The sequence below is a fragment of the Rhinolophus ferrumequinum genome, chromosome 12, assembly GCF_004115265.2.
Source record: "Rhinolophus ferrumequinum isolate MPI-CBG mRhiFer1 chromosome 12, mRhiFer1_v1.p, whole genome shotgun sequence".
In the NCBI taxonomy this organism is placed as follows: Eukaryota; Metazoa; Chordata; class Mammalia; order Chiroptera; family Rhinolophidae; genus Rhinolophus; species Rhinolophus ferrumequinum.
In genome coordinates, this window is record NC_046295.1 from 78,698,369 (window position 1) to 78,722,155 (window position 23,787).

General features: G+C 55.5%; 1 protein-coding gene across 1 annotated transcript in view; it reads left to right on the forward strand.

Moving 5' to 3' along the window:
- The window catches only part of ASS1 (argininosuccinate synthase 1), a 49,320-nt gene that overhangs the window by 7,683 nt on the left and 17,850 nt on the right, over positions 1-23,787 (forward strand). The window contains exons 4-11 of the mRNA XM_033122670.1: positions 1,627-1,695; positions 3,858-4,046; positions 10,199-10,255; positions 11,558-11,632; positions 14,824-14,894; positions 15,419-15,449; positions 20,563-20,653; positions 23,119-23,203. Coding sequence (XP_032978561.1) covers positions 1,627-1,695; positions 3,858-4,046; positions 10,199-10,255; positions 11,558-11,632; positions 14,824-14,894; positions 15,419-15,449; positions 20,563-20,653; positions 23,119-23,203 — 668 coding nt within the window. The remainder of the gene's footprint in view (positions 1-1,626; positions 1,696-3,857; positions 4,047-10,198; positions 10,256-11,557; positions 11,633-14,823; positions 14,895-15,418; positions 15,450-20,562; positions 20,654-23,118; positions 23,204-23,787) is intronic.

The following is a 23,787-nucleotide window of genomic DNA, read 5'->3' on the forward strand; positions in this document are numbered from 1 at the left end:
ATCTTTGCATCGTCATGGTCAGCCCCCAGTAATCCAGCAGATTGTAGAATCCTACAGCAGCTGAGCTGGCAGAGCCCTTGGAGATCCCCTAGTTATGGAATGACAAACAGGTCACAGGCCACAGGCAACGGGTTATGTATCAAGCCACTCTCCCACTCAGGGTCCATGACAGACGTCCCTAATCAAAACAGCTCTACTTTTGATGAAGTTGGACAGAGCCTCAGAAGGTTTCTCCGTGTGGCTGTGCTATTCAGGACTCCTGGCTGCAAACTTTAGAAATCCCACTCAAAGTAGCTTAAGGAAAAAAAAACAAAAAACAGATAGTTCTTGGCTCATGTACCTGAGAAGTCCAGGGGTAGGTTGGCTTCAGGCAAAGCTAGATCCAGGTGCTTATCCAGATCTGTCTCCATCTGTACTTGGCTTCAACCTTGGCCTCTCCACAGAGCAGGCAAGGTGCACACCATTGGAATCTAGCTTTCCCAGAGGAAGGAGAGCTTCCCCAGAGGCTCTGACAGCAGGGCCCAGGGGGAGGCGCACTGGCCTACCATGCATTGGTCACTATAGCTGTGTCTTGGCGGGCTCTGATTGGCTAGTCTTGGGTCATGGGCCCACCCCTGCAGTGAGAAAGAGATGTGATTTGCTCCCCTCCAACCTTATGGAAAGAGGTCCCAGGAAAGAAGGTTCTGTTCCCAGAAGAAGTAATGGTGGTCCTCTGCACAGGTGGAAGTTCAGCTGTTGCCAAGAGTGGTTTGTTTGAAGTTAAAGCCAATACGCCATACCTAACAGCATCCAGTCCCCGCGTCATTCAGGTGGGGGAGCGTGAGGCCCAGGGAGGGGCAGCACCTTGCTCAGTTGCCTGGTGAGTGAGAGGCACAGCTGTGTGTGGATGCAGAGAGCCACAGGCCATCGTCTTGTCAGCAGCTCAATGGGACAGTCCAGATCCCAGGCTACTTCCGGGCAGGTGTAAAAGCTGAGTGACCTCAGAAGAGCGCTGGCAGCTGGGAGGATTCCAGAGCCTGGCGGGCAGAATGCAAGGCCCAGGTCTGGGCAGCAGGCCAGGGTGCAGCCAGCAGAAAACACATCAGTGTCTAGACAGGGGCTCTCGGAACCCGAGGTTGGGCCGCAGCGCCAAGCAGCCGGGAGGGCCGGGCAGGGGACTCTGTGCCTCCTGCCTGCTCGGATGTCAAGTGGCTGTACTTGGCTTGGGAAGCAAGCTGGGGGTGGGCAGTTTCTGACAAGCCAACCTTTGTCCTGGCTTTTGGGGAGTTTGCAGGAACTGACAGATGGCTCCGGGGAATGGCTCGGCCTTCAGGGCCGTGACAGCGCATGTGTGGCCCAGCAGCCCCGTTCACGGGGCCAGACGTAGCTGGTTCTTCAACCCACTGAGCTTGCTTCCCAGCAGCACCAAGTGTGAGCTCCTGGAAACACTCCATCTTCTCCAGACCCCGGGCGGTGCCCTTTCTCCTTACTGCGACCTGGGCTATCAAATGGACGCCCCCGCTCCTCATTTGAGGGTTGCCATGTGTGTGGACAGCACTTGCGCTGGCTCCCCCCGGGAGGGTGACAGTCTCCTCACGCTCTTCTTTCCACCCCTTGATTGGTTGGGCCTCTGCTTCTGCTCCGCAGGCCAACATCGGACAAGTGGAAGACTTCGAGGAAGCCAGGAAGAAGGCACTGAAGCTTGGGGCCAAGAAGGTACCGGCGGGAGGCGGGGTTGGGGCTGCAAGTGTGGTTTTGACATGGAGGCAGCAGTGGGCCTTCCTGTCCCCCAGTTCCTTGTCCCGTGCGTCCCTTCCAACTGGCCCTCTTGCTTCCGAGAGTATGAAAGCAATTCCTTCAGTGTATGTGCCATCAACTTCCTGCCTCCCCAGCCACTCAACCTCCTCCCCTTTCATCTCTTCCTCATCCATCCCTCCATCCATCCACCGGTCTATCCCTCATTTATCTCTCTGTCCATCCACTGACCCACTCACTCATCCATCCATCCACCCACCCACCTACCCGTTTATCCCTCTTTTATCTCTCTGTCCATCCACCCATCCTTTCACCAATTCAACAGAATCAGGAAAGTCCAGCTGAATTCTTGCAATGATGGAGCATCTAATCCTGTGGTGAGAAGCCCCGTGCTGGGTGCTGGGCCCATATGGTAAACAGGCCCTGCTCACATGGGCTCACAGTGCAAAATGTGAGCAGCTCCTGTGGGGATGTCCCTGGAACCCGAGTCAGAACAAGTTCCTTCTGCAGGGCACTTGTAACTCACTCTGGAATGTAGCACATTTCCTACTCCAGAGTCAAGATTTAACAAAAGTAATTACTTTTACTGCTTCTTCAAGACTGTTGTTAAATGAAATCAGCACTGTAAAAGCAAGGCATGAAGAATAACAGTTCATTTGTGCTAAAGTGCCAGCACTTTTTCACCCATTGTTGCTTTTGTGTATAATGAATATATCATTGTAAAAAAAACTTTTCACTCAGAGTCTCCCGGAATGGGTCTTGGGGACCCCTGGGGTCTACATTTTGAGAACCCTTCTTCTAGATCAGGGTTTCTCAACTTTGGCACTGTTGCCTGACATGCAGCTGGCTGTCCTGCACATTGTAGGATGTTTAGCAGCATCTCTGGCCTCTACCCAGTAGATGCCAGAACCATCACCCAACCCACGAGTTGTGAAAATGAAAAATATCTTCAGATATTGCCAGCTGCCCCCTGGGGAAAAAATCACCCCTGACTTTTACAGATGACATCCATCTGCCTCTCTAGAACTTAAGTGACAATTAAGTTTCATCTCAGGCCCAGAATGCTGTACTGGGAGGGACTTAAAGACCACAGCTAGGGCAGCCGGTTGGCTCAGTTGGTTAGAGCGCAGTGGTCATAACACCAATATCACCAGTTCAATTCCCACATGGGCCAGTGAGCTGTGCCCCCCACAACTAGATTGAGAACAATGACTCAACTTGGGGCTGAAGGGTCCTGGAAAAACATACTGTTCCCCAATTAAAAAACAAACAAAGAAACAAAAAAACACATCTAGTTTTAGCTGATTGTTTTAGCAATTGATTAGTGATGTCTGCCCTGAGTGCAGGAGGGAGAGTAATGGAATTGTAGGAGGTCGGACAATTAAGTTCGTGAACTTGTTGCAATGCTCTTGCTAACCTTTTTTGATATCAGAGGGATTATTCATTATGAATTTGTACCAACTGGACAAACAGTTAACCAAGTTTACTATTTGGAAGTGCTGAAAAGGCTGCATAAAAAAGTTAGACAAACTGAACTTTTCACCAACAATTCATGGCTCTTGCATCACGACAATGCACCAGCTCACACGGCACGGTCTGTCAGGGAGTTTTTAGCCAGTAAACAAATAACTGTATTGGAACACCCTCCCTACACATCTGATCTGGCCCCCAATGACGTCTTTCTTTACCCGAAGATAAAGGAAATATTGAAAGGAAGACATTTTGATGACCTTCAGGACATCAAGGGTAATACGATGACAGCTCTGGTGGCCATTCCAGAAAAAGAGTTCCAAAATTGCTCTGAAGGGTGGACTGAGTGCTGGTGTCAGTGCATAGCTTCCCAAGGGGAGTACTTCAAAGGTGAGCTTAGTGATATTCAGCGATGACGTATGTAGCACTTTTCCTAGGATGAGTTCGCGAACTTAATTGTCCAGCGTCGTATGTGCTGGGATTGATTAGCGATGTCTACTACAGATGCAGGAGGAAGAGGAGAGGGTACAGCTTGCCAGGGTCCATTAGCAGTGTCTGCCTTAGACACTGGCCATTTGAGGCCCCTCGGGCTCTGCCTTCTGATTGGGCCTGGCCTTGCTGAGCCTCCCTCCCACGAGCTCCTCTCCCCATAGGTGTTCATCGAGGACGTCAGCAAGGAGTTTCTGGAGGAGTTCATCTGGCCTGCCGTTCAGTCCAGTGCACGGTACGAAGACCGCTACCTCCTGGGCACCTCTCTGGCCAGGCCCTGCATCGCCCGTAAACAAGTGGAGATCGCCAAGAGGGAGGGAGCCAAGTATGTGTCCCACGGTGCCACAGGAAAGGTGAGGCAAAGGGTGGACAGTGCCAGGGGGGCTGGGCGGAGGGAGAAGGAGGCAGGGGCTGTGAAGGGGGACACAAGCAGCCGAGTGATGGACAGATGGCCCCCGAGCAGGCGTAGGTTCCCCCCCAGAACAGTCAGGGACACAGCAGAGAGACTGGCCCGTGTGGTCTGCATAAGAGGCGTATTAGTGGTATGTCTCAGTGAATACCTGGGTGTAGTGACAGCTATGCCCTGAGCTCCATGAGCAGTGACTTCCATGTGTGTGTTCCACGTGCCGTGGGAACGATGTCACCCCACCTGGCAAATGTGAGGCTGGGCCTTGGGGCCATCGCCACTGCCAAGATCACAGAGCGTGTTGCCATGCGGTGTAGTGGCAAGGGTCAGAAACAGACCGGGTTTGAATCCCAGCTGTGTGGCCTTGGGCAAGCCCTTCCCCTCCCTGAGCCTCAGTTTCCCCGGGCTGCTGTAACAAAGCACCACAGACTGGGCAGCTTCAGCAAAGGAGACGTGCTGTCACACAGCTCTGGAGGCCAGAACTCCAAAACCAAGGTGTCAGCAGGCCGTGCTCCCTCTGGAGGCTCCAGGGAAGGCCTGTCTCCTGGCTTCCGGTAGCTCAGGTGTCCCCTGTAGAGGTAGCACTCCGATCCTCCAGTCCCTAGTCATCGTATGGCATTCTCCCTGCCCCTTCATGTCACCTTCTCTCTGTGCATGTGTGGTTATGTGTCCAAATTTTCCTTTTTGTAAGGACACCAGTCAGGCTAGATCAGGGCCCACCCTGATGGCCTCCATCTTATTACCTCTGTGAGACCCTGTCTCCAATATGGTCACATTCTCAGGTACTGGGAACTGGGACTTCAACTTAACTTTTGTGGGGACACACTTCACCCTACAACACACCCTTGCATGTACCAGTGCAGACTGAAGGAGGAGCCTGTGAGGTAGAAGGCAGGAAAGCCGTCAGCACGCTGTCCCACGGGTGGCAGTGCTAAAGAAACGAGATTCCTACAATGTTGGCAACTGTCAGGCGATGTTATTATAAAGACTTTTGAGTCATGAGCTTTCAAAGTCAGGAGATGGCTACTGGTACAGGATATGGCTACTTAACAACCCCACAGTCAGAAGATTCTGAACCTCCCAGTGACGGGGAACTCACTACCTCACCAGCACACATGTGCTAACCGTACTCTGGCCCCCACCCCCTGCCCTGGGCTGGACGATGCAGTGGTAGGAGGGGCACGCCCTGGCTCACTGTGCCATAGCGCCACTTGCAGCTAAGACTATGATGGAGGAGACACGATTTGAGGGTGGCCTTGCAAACAGCCATGACCAAGGTAGCAGTGGTTCGTGTCTTTGAAAGCTCACACATTCGTTCATTCACTTGGGTAATAGGTCAGCAAGCTTGTACTGGTTTCTGCAAGCGGTAGAGCACGTGCTGGGTATGGCAATGGTGTTGAACTTCTTGGGCCTATTCTCTGCCTGCCGGGAACCTGTGTCCTAGTAAGGGTTAGGAAAATGGGTGCATAAGAAGATGGCTGAAGTGTCCATGCCAGGGGAGCTGTGGGGGCAGCGGGCAGGGGGCTGTGGGAAGGCTGTCTTACAGAGCACAGCCTTGAAGGATGAGTTTAGGTGAATGAATAACAGGGTACAGGAAGAGTGTGCCAGGCAGAGGGAACTGCCTATGCAAAGGCCTAGAGACAAGGGGCATGGATCAAGAGCCATAGCCTTGAGAGAAGCAGCAGGATCAAGGCTGGGCCGTGGCCAGGCTAAGGGTTTGGCTTCCTCCTGAGGGCAACAGATTAGGAGAGCCGGGAGGGCTCGGCTGGATGGGGGTGGCCAGCAACTCCCCCAGTGGCATGTTGGGGGTTGTTCTGGACTGAAATGGTGCGGCTTCTATGATGGTGGGTGTTTCCACTAACACCCCAGTCGTGAGCACATTTTGAGCAGGGTGACGAGAAATCAGATGGGAGAGATGGGCAAACCTGGGCTGTTTGGGCAGAGATGTGTGTGCAGCCTTCTGCTTGAGGATAGTAGGAGAGGGGGGCAGGAGAACCCAGAGGTTTGGGGCCTATACAGCTGCTTCATATCCTGGCTTCTCCCCCTTTCACATGGTATTACTTCACCCGCCGTGCATCTCCATTTCCCCATCTGTATAATGGGGGTAAAATAGAACCAGCTCATGGTGCTGGTTAGAAGTAATGAGTACGATAATTCCAATAAAGAGCTCAGCATGGGACTGACATGTAGTGAACCCTCAATGAAAGGTTAGTGCCCGAATTGTACGATTATCAGACCTGTACTGAGGGCTCCTGCGGGCAGAGGAAGGTCAGTAAGAACCAATGTCAGCACAGAATAAGGAAGCTTCTGAGCCATCTCGTCTATCCATGATGAAATGAGCTGAGCAGTGAGCTCCCCGTTCCAGGAGGTATTCAAGCCGAGACCAGGAGATCAGGATTCTGGAAGGGCTTCTGCCTGAAGAAGGTCCCTCCAAGGGTACCGTCAGGACTGAGGATGGGTGGCATTCATTGCTGGTAGAGTGACTGGGTGGGTGTATGTTAGGTCTGGCCTTGGCTTAAATAGCTCTTGGGGTCCACTGAGAAAATAGCCCACGTGCTGCGGTAACAGCTATAGCAGCCGTGTGCACTGCTCCATTTGGCCACCAGAGGGTACTAGAGGCTTGTATTTGAGATCTTCGTGTGCTGACCCTGGAGGAAGAGGCTGGAGGAGATGGCCACCCAGGGTCCTGTGTTCCCCTCCCTGTTCCTGCAGGGCTGTGGTTCTGAGCACAACACCCTCTGCGGCAGTTGTTTGGCCCCTTGGGACGTGGGGATGTCCCTGCAGTTGATATTCAGTGTCCAAAAGAGAAGCAGTCAGACTTGAAACATCACTAGGGACCTCTAAGACCAGCGGTGGTGCCACGGGGGAGTGGAGGCACTGCTCCCTGGGAACTGCCATCTCTTCTAGGGGCTGATGGGTAAGGCATACACCAGTACCTCTGTTTCCCCTTCTGTGCCTCAGTTTCCCCCTATTTACAGAATCCAAGGAAGGCCCCAACAGCTTCTGGAGACAATTTTCCAGAACTCAGGGTTTGAGTGGGGAGGACCAGAAAGGCCTGCGGTGTGGTCCAGAGAATCGTCAAGTCTGAGGCAGGGAGGTGGCGGGGAGGGAGGGAGGGGTTGGTGGTCTAGCTGGCTGGCGGCTGGCATCAGTGACTGCATATCTGGAGGTGGGTGCATTGAGCAAGCAAATGAGGCCCTGTGGCCCCAGAAGGCAGAACTGTGTGGGGCTGGGCCTGTGGGAGGCTGGCAACCCCAGGGGGAGATCCCAGTGGGACACTTGGCAGAACTGGCTCTAGGGGTTCACAAAGAAGAGAAAGAGCTGGGGTGTAAGCAGACAGCAGGGGGCCCCCACAGCCACGGATCTCCAAGGCCAGTCCTGAGCTTCTGACGTCTGAATAAGTCAGCCGCTGGCCTTTCCCAGCTTCTGGCCCCTGAGTTGAGCATGGAGGCCAGCAGGTCCTCCGGGGTCCTTGTTCCAGCCTCACAGATGTCACCTTCATGCATTTGTTCATTCAGTCCATGTACCAAGTATTTGTCCAGCACTTGCTTTCCTTTGTGCATGCGGACGCGGTCCAGCTGGGCGGCGGATGGACTCGGGGACTTGGAAGCCCTGACCCAGCAAAAGTGAGGGATAGGTGACACGGAGACATCGGGGGAGCAAGAGTTCACCAGTGGCACCAAGGGGGAAGGGTACAGCAGGCTGCAGGAACAGCCTGTGCAAAGGCCTGGAGGGGAGAGGCAGTTTCCCTCCCAGGGCCCAGCCTCAGTGGCACCTGACAGAGCTCAAGGTGAGGTCCACTGCTCCACGCCCTGCTGAAACCTCTCCCCACCAGAGAGCCACACAGAAGCTGGGGTGTCCCTCCTGGGGCCTCCTCCTTCCCACCAGTTTTGGAGAAGGGGCCGGGAAATATGAGCCTGAGACTCCGGCAGGGGCACAGGAGCAGGAGTTTTGTAAATGGCGCCATCTGTATGGCTAGCCTGGGAACAGATGGGCGACCCCCTCCCATCCCTCCCAGTCCTGGCGGGTGCCGCACCCACACTTACACACATATCAGCACGGGATGCACATGGTGTGAGTGACAGCTCTGTCCCCTCCCCAGCACCCTAGGATACTGCCAGGGGCGGCCCTGGGCCTGGGGGTCCTGAGATTTGGGAGTAAAAGGACCAGACAGGCCTTGGTCCTTGGCTGGGATACAGTTTGAACCAAGGGAACCTGTTTGGCTTCTGCAAGGGTCTCTGGCTCTGGAACAGATGGGTGTCCCTGTGGTGGGTCCGGATGGGCAGACACCAGCCAAGGGTGCCTGTCTGAGGAGGCACAAACCGCCATTGTTCTGGGGAAACGTGAAGCCGTGGGGGGAAATCGCCAGGATATACAACACTAGATCACGTGCCTTACAGAATGAGCCTGCTTTTTATTATAGCTGCCACTGCTCTAGGAACCGTGCTGGCCATGGGCCCTTGGGCAGGTGTTACCTGTGCCTCAGTTTCCCCGTCCATAAGCTGGGGTGATAATAGAACCTACCTCAGGGGCCTGCCGGAAGGATTCAATGAGTTCGTTTTGTACAGAGCTATTGAGTGAATGTGAGCTATTAGGATTAGGGTTGCCTTCTGGCTGTGTGACCCTGGGCAGGTGACTTTACCTCTCTGAGCCTCACTTCCCTCATCTGCAAAATAGGTTTAAAAATCCTACTTGCCCCCGGTGGCTCTCCTGCGTGACAGCCAGTGCATAGTAGGTGCTCACTAAAGGGATTAGATGGAGGGTGAGTGGGGTGGCTGATCCGGTGCAGCCTGTGACCCCGGAAGATATCAGAGAGAAGCTGCCTCCTCCCCTCAGCTCCTGGCCCCGTGGAGAGGGGCTGAAACCTGTATTTCCACGTCGCCTGACAAGACTTTGGAAAATAACATGTTATTCCCACCGCGGGCTCGCTGTGCCCGTGCAGTTTTCACAGTAGGCGAAAGGTCCCTCTGTTATTTCCACAGCGCTCAGTCTCCCTCCAGGCTGCCGAGCTGATGGGAAGTAGGCAGGATGCTGGCAGCCATTGTCTCTCAGGGTCTGGGCTGTGTGGCTGAGGCCAGCGCTGGGGCCGCCTCCTCCCCATCGTCGTCGGCCGTGTCTAGGATGATGTCCACAGCTGACTGGGGTGTCGTTTTACTGCAGAGGACGCAGGAGCAGAGTGGCAGGGCGACCCACACAGGGTGGTGGGGCAAGGAGCCCAGTACCTGGGCTTGGACCGGGCTGTGTGCCCTTGGACGAGTCCCTGCTACCTGTGGGCCTCAGTTTCCCTCTCTGTGTAGAGAGGAGCAGAGGGCCCTCAGTGGTCACCTGGTTCCACCCCCTCCCTCCAACCAGCCATCGTATAGATGGGGAAAATGAGACTCAGAGAGGAGACAGGATTCCCAGTTTGATGGAATTGGGTTGGTGTACAGCACCATGGAGCGGAAATCCTGAACTTGATCTCTGGGTTGGGGCAGGTGGAGATGGGGAAACTTCAGGAAGAGGATGAGATGTGGGCAGCTCCGGGCTGCCTGGCGAAGGGCCTGGAGTCAGTGGCGCCAGGCCCCCAGCCCTGCACATGTGTGCACACGTGTGCACATACATGCTGACATAAGTGCTTGCCTGCCGTGTTCCCAGACAAGCACACCCCATCCTGCCACATGCCCACACATACATGTGCGCACACCCCACCCTGCTGTGTTTCAACAGTGCACACCTTACACCCCGCCATGTGCCCACACCAGTGCACACACAAAAGTCATGGCACTTGCCACACATGCTGGGCATGTGGGCATCCTGTTTTGCACGCCTGTCCGCCCAACACAGCTCAGCTCTGGTCTCAGGGGTCCTGACTACACCTGTGGGGCAGGAGCTGGCGTTTCCTCCCCAGGAAAGCCCAATTGTCGTCTTTAAAACAGGCTAATAATAGTAGCCACCTCAGAAGGTTGTGAGCTTGGAGGTGAGCACAGTTGTGAGAAGAGAACTATCCAGTAGGCCTGCTCTGGGCAGCCGTCATCCTGTTGACCACGGGGCGCGGCCCCTGCCCCACCCCCCACCCCACCCCATTCGGTGGCTCCTCACAACCTCTGTTCCTTGTTCCAGGGGAATGACCAGGTCCGGTTTGAGCTCACCTGCTACTCACTGGCCCCGCAGATTAAGGTAAGACGTGGCTCCTCTCAGGTAGTGGGTGCTGAGGCCCCTGGGGGCAGGGCACGGGGTTCTGGGAGGGTCCAGTGCACCTGAATCTTGTCCAGGTGGGTGGTGCCCTTCTTTCCCATGGACAGCTCCCTCCCTCACGCCAGCTACAGCGGCGCAGCTCTCTCCCTTTCCATTTGTCCCTTGCACAGTTGCTGTCCAGCTGTCTGGGTAGGTCAGGGCGCTGGACAGAAAAACATTGCTGTTCTTCAGCCAGTGTCGTTGGCGCTCTGGGGTCTGGCTTCCTGGGTACAGGCCTGGACAGTTCTGGGACACGCCCGGCTGATGTCTGGGCTGCTCACAGCCCTCCCAGGCCTGGCCGGGGCCACCCAGCTAAGGCCCTGCCTCCTCCCAGCTGCCTGAGCCCTGACACCCTGTGTCTTGGATCTTTTCCTGGGATGGGAATCACCAGGATCTTGGGGAATTGTCACCTCTGCCCTTGGATGCCACCCAGGCATGAGAGCACATGTCAGGCCTGTCCAGCCTGTGTTCATCGCTCCTTCCATTCATTCATTCATTCATTCATTCATTCAGTATTCACTGAGTGCCCGCTCAGGGCCGGCCTCGGGCCAGCCTCCAGGCACACAGTGCACAGGCTGAACAGTAGAAATATAATTCGTACCACAAATGCAAGCCCCAAGGGTAATTTAAATTTTTGTAGTGGCCATGTTAAAAAAAAAAAAAGATAAAAAGCAACCGGTGACATTACTTTAATAATATTTTATTGAACCTTATGTATCCAAAAGGGCATTATTCAACATTTCATTGATGTAAAAAAAGAAAAAACTACAACTGAGATGTGGGGCGTGGAAGAAATGAACGAGTGAAATGGGTTAGGGGATGATGAATGTGGCCTCTGGGCCTCACGTCCCAGAGCAAGGCCAGGCCGGGCATCTGTAGCTCTGTGGACCCAGTGATAGGGGGTCCTGGTCCTCTGACCAGGGGTGCTAGTGGGAAACTTAAAGCTTCTCTAGTTCAAACCCTCGGGTCTCAGTTGGGGACCCGCCTGGGGACACATGGCCATTCTGCCATAGAGCTCCAAACCACCCCTGGTATGGTAGGCCCTGTCCTTTGCTGCCTAATGGAGTCCCACTGCCCACCCCCCGTGGCCTGCATCCGCTCCTGGGGGGAGGGGGGGCAGCAGGGGACTCCTCCAGGTAACTGTTGGAGTCCCCAGACCCTTACAAGAGAGGCCACCTCTGCAGCTGCAGGGCCCGGAGAAGCCCCAGCAGGCCTCCCGGTTTTGACTCCCTGCCCCGTGTGTAGGTCATTGCTCCCTGGAGGATGCCTGAGTTCTACAACCGGTTCCAGGGCCGCAGCGACCTGATGGAGTACGCGAAGGTAAGGCTGAGCCCACAGTGCCACCCAGCCCTTGCCTGCTGCCCCCGGGACACATCCCTCCTTGGCTGTCTGGGCCAGCAGCCATGCCCGGGGGGTGGAACCTCTGTCCTGGCTGTACCCCCACCCCACGGCACCTGTTGCCTGGGCCTCTCCGAGGGCAGTCCCCAGTCTGCCTCACGCCTCAGCCAGAGGGCTCCGGGCCCCCTCTGCCTCCCATTCTCCTGCTACCTCTGCTGTGCGTGTCACTCAGGAGACAGCCCTGGGGTATGAGCAGTCCGTTTTCTGCCCCTCAATTACCTGGCTGCTAATTGTCCCTAGTGCTTTCCCAGGAACAGGTAGGCGCTCCGAGGGGCAGTGGCCAACAAAAGCTTGTGTTGAGCCGGCCCTTTTGAAGTACAAGTTGCAATAAAACATATTAGAAGTTTTGCATCAAGATCCTTAGCCTCTCCCCAGGGTCCCTTTCTTTTTAGCGACTCGATGGCAGCCCTTGACAAACAGCCTCAATCAATCAGAGGGGGGAAAGCCACTCGGTGCACACACCAGAAAATTGCTCGGGTTTTTAAATAGCAGTCACCAGGGCTGGCTGTAAGCTCTAGCTGCAGCCAAGGTGCCGCGTGGCAGGGGACACGGCAGGGACGCAGCCCTGCCCTGCCGCCAGCATCCCATTAAGACCTGGAGTGCTCCGAGGAAAGAACTCCTCTGCCATCTGTTGTTTTATTATTAAGAGGGGAGTTTACAAGAGCAAGCCCATATGTTGCCAAACAAATTGTCAAATAGCAGAGCTATTAAGAGAAGGGGGTTGGCGAGGCTATTTCTCCCCCCCCTTCCTTTCCCTGATCATACAGAATATAGAGCCCATTTCATGTTGAAGAAGAATGAATTGGAACCTCTGCCCTGTCGACATTCTCACGCCTGCAGTCGAGGTTCAAGGGAGGGCCAGGGCTGACCGAAACGTTGCCCTTCGTATCCGTTAAACTCCCAAACAAAGCCGTTCCTGGTCTCCCCAGAAAAGATAATTTTAGGAGTGTCGTCTGTCCTTCCCTGATTTCGGGGAGAAGGCACTTCACTCAGCTTCTATGCCAAATAGCCTTTTGGACAGGAAAGTTTGCCGGGGAAAAACCAGTCCGGGGCCCTCAGCCATTGACTCTCCCTTGGAGGCTGGTATCAGGCTTGAGCTCCAGGGAATCGGTACTTTCTAGAGTGAGGCGGTGTTTCTGCGGTGTTTCTGCACCCAGGAAACGACCAGAATAACTGAGCAGCAGCCAGGCTTTGTCCAAAATTCAGAGCCAGGCAGGATCTCATTGAGCTGAGACAAAAATCAATGAGGCTTTGAAAACCACCGCTTTCAAGACCCGACCGTCGCCACGGCCAGAAGGTGCTGTAGGAGCTTCATAAAAAACAGGCGTTCGCTTCCCTTTCCATCTCCCTCCAAGTCCACCGTCCAAGGGAAAAACACATAGAATCACCCCGTCTTTATCACTGTCCTTATACTTAACATTTGTTTTAAAACGCCAGCATATAAGATAGGGCATTAGAAAGCAGGGCAGTGTCCTGTGTGCACGTGGAAGATGGTTTTATTTTCTGTACTCAATTACAAGGGGAGTTTTCTGTTTGGGGACCTCAGGATAGAGGGGAGGGGGACACAAAAATCTCTTTGGTCAGGGACTATCGCTATTTTTGGCTTTTGGGTGCACCTCCCTGCTGAGGGGGGCTGCCTATCTTGCTTTTTCCTGCTTCCCTTCCCTTCCTTTCTCTTCTTCCGGCTCTGCCAGAGGCCCAGTGGGAAAGAGAAGGCAAGAGTGTTTCGAAACCCGTCCCCCCAACACAGGCTCCAGGACCAGCCACTGGTTTCTCAGTCCAGCTGCCAAATGAGGGAAGAGGGAGCATGGACCCCCGGGGTTCTTCCCGGTCTGCACAGGTCCCCATGCTGAGCCCCCTTTACCTGGAGAGAGCACAGGGCGAGTGTGTGGATTTGACTGGGCAACTTTGGGGAGACAAGTGGCCCCCTGACATTGAGCAGCCTCTAAATGAGGTCTTCCTATATGCCGGTGTGGTTTAAATTGAAGAGCATACAAATTCTAGACTGGATGTGGGCTGTCTCCTAGTGAAGGTTGAAAAACAATCCCCGAGGGTTTTAGTCTAATTTATTTTGAAATTTTAAAGTGCTGATGAAGGAAACACGGCAGCTCCTTCGTAGGAATGAGCTAAGCTGAGCTGAGCCGGGGACAGATGGGCCAGGAGCTCCGAGGTTCTGAAAAGGGGGTTTGGGGGGGCAGTGTCCGGTCTTGCTGGCTTAAAGGGTCCAGGCTGGACCTCTGAGCTGCCTTCAGTGCTGGGAAGCTGGTGGAAGGGAGAGCAGGATATAACGCACGTGCTGGATGCCAATCAGGTGTCAGCCAGGGCGGGGCAGGGGGGAGCAGGTGTCCAGGGGTCCCTTAGGGAACGAGCCTGGTCTTTAATCCCAATGGCTGAGTAAGGTGGGCCTTCCAAGTGGCGGCCAGCAGCTTTTCAGGCCCTGCTTCTCAGTGGGGATGGGTTTTCTCCTTGAACAATGGATTGGGCCATTTGGGAAGCAAAACACAATCAGAACCCATAGGGAGGAAGAAGGGTCTGCCTGGGTTGTTCCTTTTCAGGGCTGCAGAAATGTGTGTGGCCATTATGCCAGGCAGGGAAGAAGCGTGCTCCTGGAAAGGGCCACACCACATATCATAAATAAGTGCCATGAGCTAGAAGCTCTAACAGGCATCCCTCCTTTCCTTGGGTCAACATTAAGCCCCCATGTGGGCACAGATGCCTTGGGTGAAATCCACAGGGGAAGTTCAGTCCAATCCAGCTCATAGGGTCGTCGTGGGGGTCAGCAAGTGGTGCTGGGAGACTCTAAGTGCTTCGGGGGCCCTTGAAGGGTAGGCTCAGAATCCTCTAGAAGGAACCTCCAAGGTCAGCGTCACTCCACATCTCAGGCACATGGTCTTGTAGTTTCTGCATAGGCACATCCAGCAGCAATGGGACCCTCACTGCCTCCCCGGGCAGCCCAGGGGAGAAGAAGGAGATGGGGTGGTCCAGGGTCTTGTCTGCATGGGGGCCAGAGTTGGGGGCTATCTGTGACCTAGAAGGAAAATCAAGGCAGCTGGGCCTGGCCCTCGCGCCTGCTTCAGGCGGCCTCACCCTGCTCTGTGTCTCCTTACCTGCAGCAACACGGAATCCCCATTCCAGTCACCCCCAAGAACCCCTGGAGCATGGACGAGAATCTCATGCACATCAGGTAAGGCGTGTCCACAGTTCTGCCCGACGTGGTGAACGCCTGCCTGCATGGGGCCGGGGCGCAGTGGTCCCTGCCTTCATGCAGTGGGGGCCTCGGGGAGGACGGACCACATCATACCCAACTTATTCACAGCTCTCATTGGAGCTCTGCAGAGGGCTAGGGGCAGACAATGGGCACCTGGCTTTGGCTGGGGTATCAGGAAGGGCTTCTCTGAGGAAGTGTCATTTGAGGTTAAAACCTCAAGGATGAGGAGGGACCAGCCAGGGTACAGGGAAGAGCATTTAAAGCAGAGGGAACAGCATGTGCAAAGGCCCTCCAGATGTGGAGCCCCAGGCTCTTCCTTGCAACCTGCAGCTCCCACAGCCAACTATTGGGTCCAGAATGTTCCAGGCAGGGTTGGCAGCAGTTGCTTTGGCAGAGAGAAAAGGGCAGACTAGACTCTGTTGGGGGGTGAGTGTGTCAAGGCACAGCTGTGTCTCTCTTCCCCTCCCTTACTAACCCCCGTCTTCCCTTTCCCTCTGCAGCTACGAGGCTGGAATCCTGGAGAACCCCAAGGTAATTTCTGTTTCCTCCTCTGAGCCGGCCACCTTTGGTGGTAGCTGCTCAGCGCCCATGCTGTCTGATGTGTTTGTAGCCTAATTTGAAATTTCACGGGGGGCGGGCATGGGGCTAGGGCTGAGCCCTGCCTGTGTCCTGGACCCTCCCCACAGGGCCTCCCACCGCCGGCCCACTCCATGCTGCTGCTGCTGCATTTTAAAATCCCCCCCCCTTCCCTGTGCTCTTTTTCTAATTGCTGCCGGGATGAATAGGGGAAGGAAATATTTCAGAGCAGCAGAAAGAGAGTGTGTGATTGTGAGACAATAAAGAAGCAATTAGGCAGATGAGACACTTGTGGGAGGGCCCAGCCTGTGCTCACCAGCTCTCAGGCTGCCGCCTCAGTTGGGTGGGGGGAACACAGCTTAGAGCCTCAGGACCCACTTGTCTGGGTTTCTGCCCCACGCCTGCAAGGCAGGCCGTCCCATCCCAGCCTCCTGGGCTGGGCCTCGGCCCTTTTTGAAGTTTAGGATTTCTCTCCCTGGGGGGTTTCCCTTTGTATCTCCCTCTGCCCACTGTGGGAAGTGGGGGAGGCAGGGTGAAATCTATCCTGGCAAGAGAAAAATCTCTTTGTTCCTAAGGGAATGTGTCTCCATGTCCTGGTTCAGCCCCACAGCCAAGTGAGTGACTGGTTTGGGGGTGGGACGGGCTGCTCCTCTGACTTTAGGGAAGAAGTGTGCTGGGGGATGGGTGCTGGGCAGCTGGGCCTGGGGGATCCAAGCAGGCCAGCTGGAGGGGAGGGAGGGTGCCCAGGTGGTCTGGGTGAGGGTGGGGAGAGCTGGAGCCCTGCCGGCGGTCTGGGGTTGGCTCCTCGCAGGGACCAGGCCTTTTGGTAGGTGTTGGTGATAATATAACACGTGCCAGTGACCGTTTCTGGAGCCTGGCCGGGGTTGAGGATTTTCGCCGGCTTACCGTCCTTGGCTCTTAGCTGTGAACATCCTCATTTTATGGGTGAGGAAACCGAGGCCCGGCAAGGAAGTAGGGCTGGTGCCCAGGTTACCCCATCGCAGGAGCTATCCCTCCAGTCTCTGTGGTTCCCCCACTGCCCGTGGCCCCCCTACTCCCTTCACCCTCAGCCCAACTGTGTCACTCAAGACAGCCAGCACCCTTGCCCCCTGGGGGCTGATGGCCCCATGAGGCTGCTGCCTGCTGGCCACAGGTTTTTCCAGTTCATGCTCTGCTGACCCCGAGACACTCAGGCCAACCACCCCTAATTAGCCAGTCACTCAGCGCAAAGCAGGGCGGGAGAAGCTAAACAGAGCATAGCAGCTTCAAGGTGGGGTGGACTCAGGCCTGCAGGCCCCAGGCATCCTGGGAAACCTTTCCCCATCCCTCTCCAAGCAGCCTACGGGCTCTCACCTCAGGACTGGGGGAGCAGAGCTGAGGCCAGAGGGGAAATCACCCCTTGGCAGTACTGGGGTACAGGTCCCTGTGTGACCGTGACAGGCCCCCTGCCCTGTCAGGCCTCCTACCGAATGAGGGCTATGGTCGGGTAAGTAAGTGCTAGAGAGTGCCTTTTTAAGGATTCTGCCATCCGATGAAGGCGGGAAGGTTAGTGCTTGGGTCCCAGAGATTGGAAACCTGGGTGTGAGTCCCATCTTTGCTTCAATTGCTCTGCAACCTTGGGCAAGTTACCCAACCTCTCTGAGCCTCCGATTCCTCATGCACACAGTGGGAAACCACAGCACCTCCCTCTTGGGTCATCGAAAGCCACTTGGCCTGACCTTGGCACAAGGCAAGGCCACAGTCATAGAGCTGGGGGTCCTGCCCTTCCTCCTCAGGCCTGCTAAGAATCTTTGAGAGGAAGGGGCCAAGGTGCCCTCTCATCCTGCGGGAAAGGCTAGGCTGGGTGAAAACCTCATTTCCACTGAGGACTGCAGGGCCAGGCCTAGGAGCCCAGGGTCTAGCCGCTCTTTCCCAGCCTGCCCTCTGCAGGGCGGGGGTGCCTGTGCCGACTGGGGACACCCCCAGGCTAAGCTCTGAGTTCTCGCTTGCATCTCTGGATCTCGTGTGCCAGGGGCGCAATTGTCCTCCGAGCTCAGGAACAAGGGGGCAACAGCTAGGGGCCCAGGAGAAATGCTGAGCCCGAGCCTCCCAGCCCCCGAGGAGCAGGGGACACAGAGCTTAAGGGAACCAAGCCTCCTCCCCCTCTCCCAAAAAAGCCCCGAGACCTGCCGAAGGGAGGGTTTGAAGGCAGATGGCGGAGCCATTTTCTGCCTCCGTGAGGGCTGATTGAAGGGCAATGAGGCAGCTAATGCGAAGAAAGATAGAAATTTACTTGCTTTAAGTTCATAGGCCCACAGTGAAGGAGTCCATTCAGGGCCGGCCGCCATATCTGATGGATGAATAAACCATTTGCAGCATCGATCATGCCTCTACATCATGGTTCAGTTCATGGGCCATTTGCTTCCAATTTCTCCTCTTCGGCCTGTTTCATGCTTTCTTTCGCCCTCTTCCCCTGCCCCCAGTGTATCTCTCTCTCTCTCTCTCTCTCTCTCTCTCTCTCTCTCTCTCTCTCTCTCTCTCTCTCTCTTCCTTTCTCACTCTCTTCCCTCCCTTCCCAACACCCACCCCCAGAAAACAGTGGAAGTGAGCCCTCCTGCGGGGATAGATAAATAGATGGTATTGATACTCAACAAACTATTTGTCACCTGAACTGGGCTCTTAGTGGGGAAGAGTGACAAAGACAGGCTCCAGCCATCTTGGAATGCAAAGCAAATGTCACTTTATTTCTATTTGGTTATTTTATTTAATCGATGCTGTCTGGGTATCGGGAGGGAGCCTCCAACAGCTGCCTCCTGGTGCTGGGACACTGTCCTGCGGGGTCTCACACCTCCTCTCTCCTTACAGATGCAAACCTTCTCATCCCATTTGGGGCTCTTTAAGAAGTGTGGCAGGAGAAAAGTGACAAGCACCAGATTGAAAACGGAGGGTCATGCACAGCACAGGGGGGAGTGGGAGGGAGGCTGGCTCAAGTGGAGGGGCTCAGCGCTGGCACCTGGTTTGAGCTCAGCCTGGGCTGAGGGCCAGTGAGGAATCCCGGGCAGGTGGGGAAGGAGCTGCAAAGTCATGTCGGTCATCCAGAAGTCCCAAGCCCAGGTTTACTTTGCCTTTTGGCTGAGGATGGCCCTCGGACCTATGTGTGCCCAGGGAATGTGGTGGTTGGGAGGACTCAGGGGGGCTGGGGAGCTGGGCCTTTCTCTGAAACCCCCCAGTACCCATCCCATGGCTAATGCTGCGCTGTCTCTGATCACATTGTGTGTGCTGTTTCTCGGCCCTCAGCTTATTAAAGCGGCTGGAAAACTGCTGGACAGGGCGTCCAGAGGCCCCCGGGCTGGCTCCCATGCTGGTGGGGTCGGGCAGTATGATTTGAACCAGCCACCGTTTTGTCCTTGGTTTTCTATCTGGTCCGTGAAAGCATCAGACTGGGGGTCCTCCTTAAAGATGCTCCTCCTCCTCGGGTCTGTCTTTGAGGTTGGTTCTGGGTCCTTATTCCCACCCCACCAACAAAAACAGATGAAGGGATGTGGCTGGCCCCAAGTCACACAGCACTTTGGAGGTGTGGGGGCCTCCCGCATAGCCCTTGTCTGAGCTCAGCAGTAGAACCAGAAGCACCAACTGTCCCTGTGGGCCCAGGACTGAGGGCTTTTTCGGGATGCAGGGACTGGGATAGTCGTCCACCCCTCCATCCAGCCAACAGGCAAAGTGACCACAGGTGAGGGATCCGGCACTTCTGACAGCCCTCAGGTCCCCGAGGGGCACCCCCAGATGTCCATCCAGCTGTCCTTCCCTCCTGCACCAGCCTCCATGGCATTTTCGTGGGTGATTTTCATGTCTGGTAAAAACAGAAAACCTGTCTCTATACTGACATTGTAAGCGAGTCAACGGGACTATCTTACAATAGTAAGATAGTCACTTTACAAATGAGGAAACCGAGGCTCAAGGATGTGAAGCCGCTTGCCCAAGGCCCCGCAGCCTAAGGCCTTGACTCCTGACTTTGGGGTATTTTCCATGACTCTGAAATCCAGTGCATGTTTGTTGAGGGCCTCGTGGGTCCCCTGCCCTGTGTCCAGTGGTCCACGCCCGCACAGAATTCACGCCTGTAGCTACAGGCCCTCCCCTTCGGCCTCTATTTCTTCTTCTGTAGATGGGGTAAAGCACTTGACTTTCTTACCAATCAGGGCTGCTGAGAATGCAAAAGAAACTGCAGATGGAAAGTGGCATGTGAATATTTGCAGGGTTTGAAAGCAAAGATTTAGGGACTGCACTTTCCAGGATATCAGCAGGTGGACAACAGCTGGGCCTGGGGTGTCTACGGGGCGGGGGCAGGGGGGGCACTTGAGCAGTCAGTGCCCAAGAGGCCCCACCGTGGCAAGGGGCCAAGTCACAGCTTGGTGGGGTGGGGGCTGGAAAGGCGGGCAAGAACTTGGAGAGTTCCAGGCAGCCAGCAGCCCCTCCACCACTGCATCCAGACGAGAGGCCCATTTTCCAACACGCCCAAGAAAAAAATATACATAAAGGTTGATGTGTTTTCAAATGGGTTTTTGCTTTGCTCTTCCCTTTTCTCCCTGTGAGTATTAACCTTGGGGACCCCGAGGACGGCTCGGCTCGCTGGAGCACCTGCTGGGGTCACGTGTAGTCATTAGCTTTGCGGTCCATGCAGAATAAACCCCAATCCTGGGAGTCTGCGACAGCGTGCGCGCCCACTCCCGGAAAGCCCTCCGAATGCTGCTGCCCGCGCCTCTCTGCCTCCAAAGTCACACTTTTCCTGCCTGACTTGTTCCTCTCCTGCTATTCTACCTCCAGCTGTGGGGGCGTCAAAGAAAAAGATGAGATCAAGTTGAGGGGAAAAATTGTCTGATTTCTTGAGCCCTTTGTTTTCCAGGCCCCTGGCAAGTGGAGCTGGCCATGGGCTGGGGGGTGAGGGGCCTCCTGCACTGCCAGCAGCCCCCCAATTCTGGAGAGGGGTTCAGATCTCTGCAGGAGGTGGGGAGCAGGGTGTCCAGGGACTGGCATAGCCCTGCTTGGCTCTGAGCAAGCACCCCGCCTCCAACCTCTTTCTGTCTTTTGTCAGAACCAAGCGCCCCCAGGCCTCTACACTAAGACCCAGGACCCAGCCAAAGCCCCCAGTGTCCCTGACACTCTGGAGATCGAGTTCAAGAAAGGTAGGTGCCCACCCATCTGGACTCAAGGCAGTGGACTCTTGGGGCCCTGAGTCCTTTCGCCTCCTTGCCGAGAAGCGTGGGCACAAGCCGTCTGCATCCCTCTTGCATTCCTGGAGGCCAGACTTCAGGCAGGGGCTCCAAGCGTTCCCCACCTCCCCCTCCCCCAGAAAGCAAGACCCATGGAAGCCTCCAGGCCTTGGAGGAAGGCACCCTCAGCTGCCATCCACCAGTTCCTGGGCACCACGTAAAGACTGAGCGTTCCAGTCCAAGCAGCCACTTTCCGGCTGCTCTGGCACTTTGTGGAAGTCATTCAGCTTGCCTGAGCCTCAGGTTTCTCATCTGTAAACTGGGAGAAAACAGCACTTGCTCCCTCATGCTGTCATGGTGTAGAATGAGATCTAAATGGGAAGTGCTGGCCCTCGCACCACGAAGCGCTCAGTAAGTGGCGAGACTCAGAGAGCTGGTCTCAGGGGCCCCTCTGAACCCACAGCTAAAGCCTCAGTAGTCCTCAGCTGCTTGACGTTGCACCCCACACCACCACGGGGTTCAAACCCCACTCTTGCTTGGTTCTTGATCTCCTCATTCTCACTGCTATCAACAAGGTGTGTTTGCTGGCCTGGTCTGGGTGCCCAGCCTTGAGCCTGGCACCAGCGACACCTCTTGCCCTGGAGGATAGAGGCATGCCTGGTAATGGGAGGAGCAGGACCAGGCTCGGGGTGTGCGAGGATAGGACCTCTCCAGGGGGCTGCAGAAATCAGGGAGGCTTCCTGGAAGCAGTGGTACTGGGCATGAGGGCGTGGAGGCTGTTTGTACTTTAATGACCCGCCCGCCTCTACCCAGCAGCCTGGTCATTTTCATCATTCCCCATCTGTTCAAACCCTTGCCTTTCACATCACTTGGGGACCTAAGTGTCCTTGGTCTCAGGCCCCTAAAGGCGGCTAGAGCACTCTTGTGCCCATTCTGTCTGAGCAGCCAGGCCAGGTTCACGGGCATGTGGCCTGTTTGGGCATCGTCTCTGAGAAGATGGGGGACGACCCAGGCAGCTACCCCCCCAAAGGTCCCCCAGGAGCCCGGGAGAGCAGTGAGGGCTGGGAGGTGGGCAGGAGGCGATGGCGGGTCCTGGACACAGGCTCTGGCAGCCTTTGGTCCAGGAATAGGGTGGCCCCGAGGCTGAGCCAGAGAAGAGACGTGATCCATTTTAATGATCTCAGGACTGTCTGGAGGCAAAAAATGGATGGGAGGAACCTTCTCTGACTCCTCTCCATTCATCCTCTAGTTAATTTATTTGAAGTTTTAATCTAATTATTAACTATTTTAAAGGCTAAGAGGCTTTCTCCGGCAGCAGCACCAACAATGTCAGCCCCTTTCTGGGGCAGGCCCCATCCAAGGCCGGGGAAGGAGGCGATAATAGGACCGGGGCGGGCGAGGAAGGGAGGGGAGAGGCAGGGGGTGGCAAGAGGGGCTTATGGTTCATTATTGGGCAGACTTACATTTAATAGCAATTTACAACCAAGTTATAAAACCCCTGGAAATGGGGGTTAAGAATGAGGCGGCTGACAGCACCTTGAGCGAAGCCCCTCCAAGCGGCGCCTGGCTAATAAAGACTCGAAAGCCGCTATTGAGCCCTGATTGGCACCGATCGCTGGCTCCATGGTCATGAGCTGGGCAGATGGGTGGGGGATTAGCCGCCAACTTTGAACAGCCTTTCTTTGTCACTGTTACAGCTCTCTTGTTAGTCCCCTAATACATTTATTGCTCATTTCACACCGCTCGAGAAAGTGCCCCTTGCTATTCAAAGTCAACCCCGAACCCACCCACCGCCCCCCCACCCTCCCCTTGACTCGGCCCTTTCCTCCCGAAGCGGCCGCCTCCCTCCTGCCCTCCTGCCACCCCAGACCCGACTTCTCAGAATTCATGGAGCGGGCACCATTTCACCCCCATTAATCAGATGGCTGCATGCGGGTCTGGGGTACAGGGTCGGGGGCACGGGGGTCCGCCTGACAGACGTGGCAGGGGGCTGTGTGTGAGTGAGTGAGTGAGTGAGTGTGTGTATGTGTGTGTGTGTGTGTGTGTGAGCTGAGCCGCACCTCCGCCGGGCGGCCCCCGGGTAACTGGTGGGACAGAAGGTGCTCCCGGCATAAGACAATGGTGGAGCGTGAAATTCAATTAGTTCAGGGCCTGGTTCCAATTTCACAGCCCCTAAATGCAAAAGGGGCAAAGAGAATAGGAAGGGTGGGGGAGAGCGTTTTTATTGCATTTTCCCTTTCATTCTGGGGGGCTTTCTCGCCCCTTCTCTCCCCCCAGCAGGCCTCACCCTGCACAGGGCTTTTCAGGGACTCATTTGGAGTCCATATCTGTCACATTCATTTAAGGCGTTGCGGGTGGAGGGCGAGGGCGGGTGGCAGGCACAGGCTCCTCCGCTGAGTTCCGGCCCAGAGGCCCACTGCCCTCTCCTCCCACCCTAGGGGTCCCCGTGAAGGTGACCAACATCACGGATGGCACCACCCACCGCACGTCCATGGAGCTCTTCGTGTACCTGAATGAAATCGGGTGAGTGTCTCAGCCCAGCCTGCCTCCCAGGAAACCAGTCTCCAGTCAGAAACCACTGTCACTGATCCGGCCCATTACAGCTGATGGTTGCAGCCAGGAGTATGAGCCTGTGTCCCACAGGCAGCCTTGGCACAATCGCACAGGTGTCATAGGTGTCATGTCTCCTGGTTTGCTAGGAGAGGCCTGGTGGCCCTCAGCCCTGGAAGGTAACAGCCCCAGAGGGTCCACTGCCCCCTAGAGATGGCTTGGCTTCCTAAGACCAGGATAGAAAGAAAGAGGAGCAGTGGTTAGGGCGAGTACCACGAAAGGACCCAGAACGAAGGTAACGGAAGCTGCAAATTAAACTCTCTGTGTGACCCAGGCAATCCCTTCCCTGTCTGGGCCTTGGTTTCCCCACCTTTACAATGGGTGGTTGGACCAGGTGACCTCGCTCAGATGTCCTCTAAGTCTTGGATTCTGAGATGGTACCTGATGTCCTGCGTGTGGCTCTGGGGTGGGCACAGCCCAGATGTGCCCACATTGTGGCAGCCGGGTGGGTGGCATCTGACACCAGGCCTGTGGCAGCGCCTGACTCCGAGTGACCC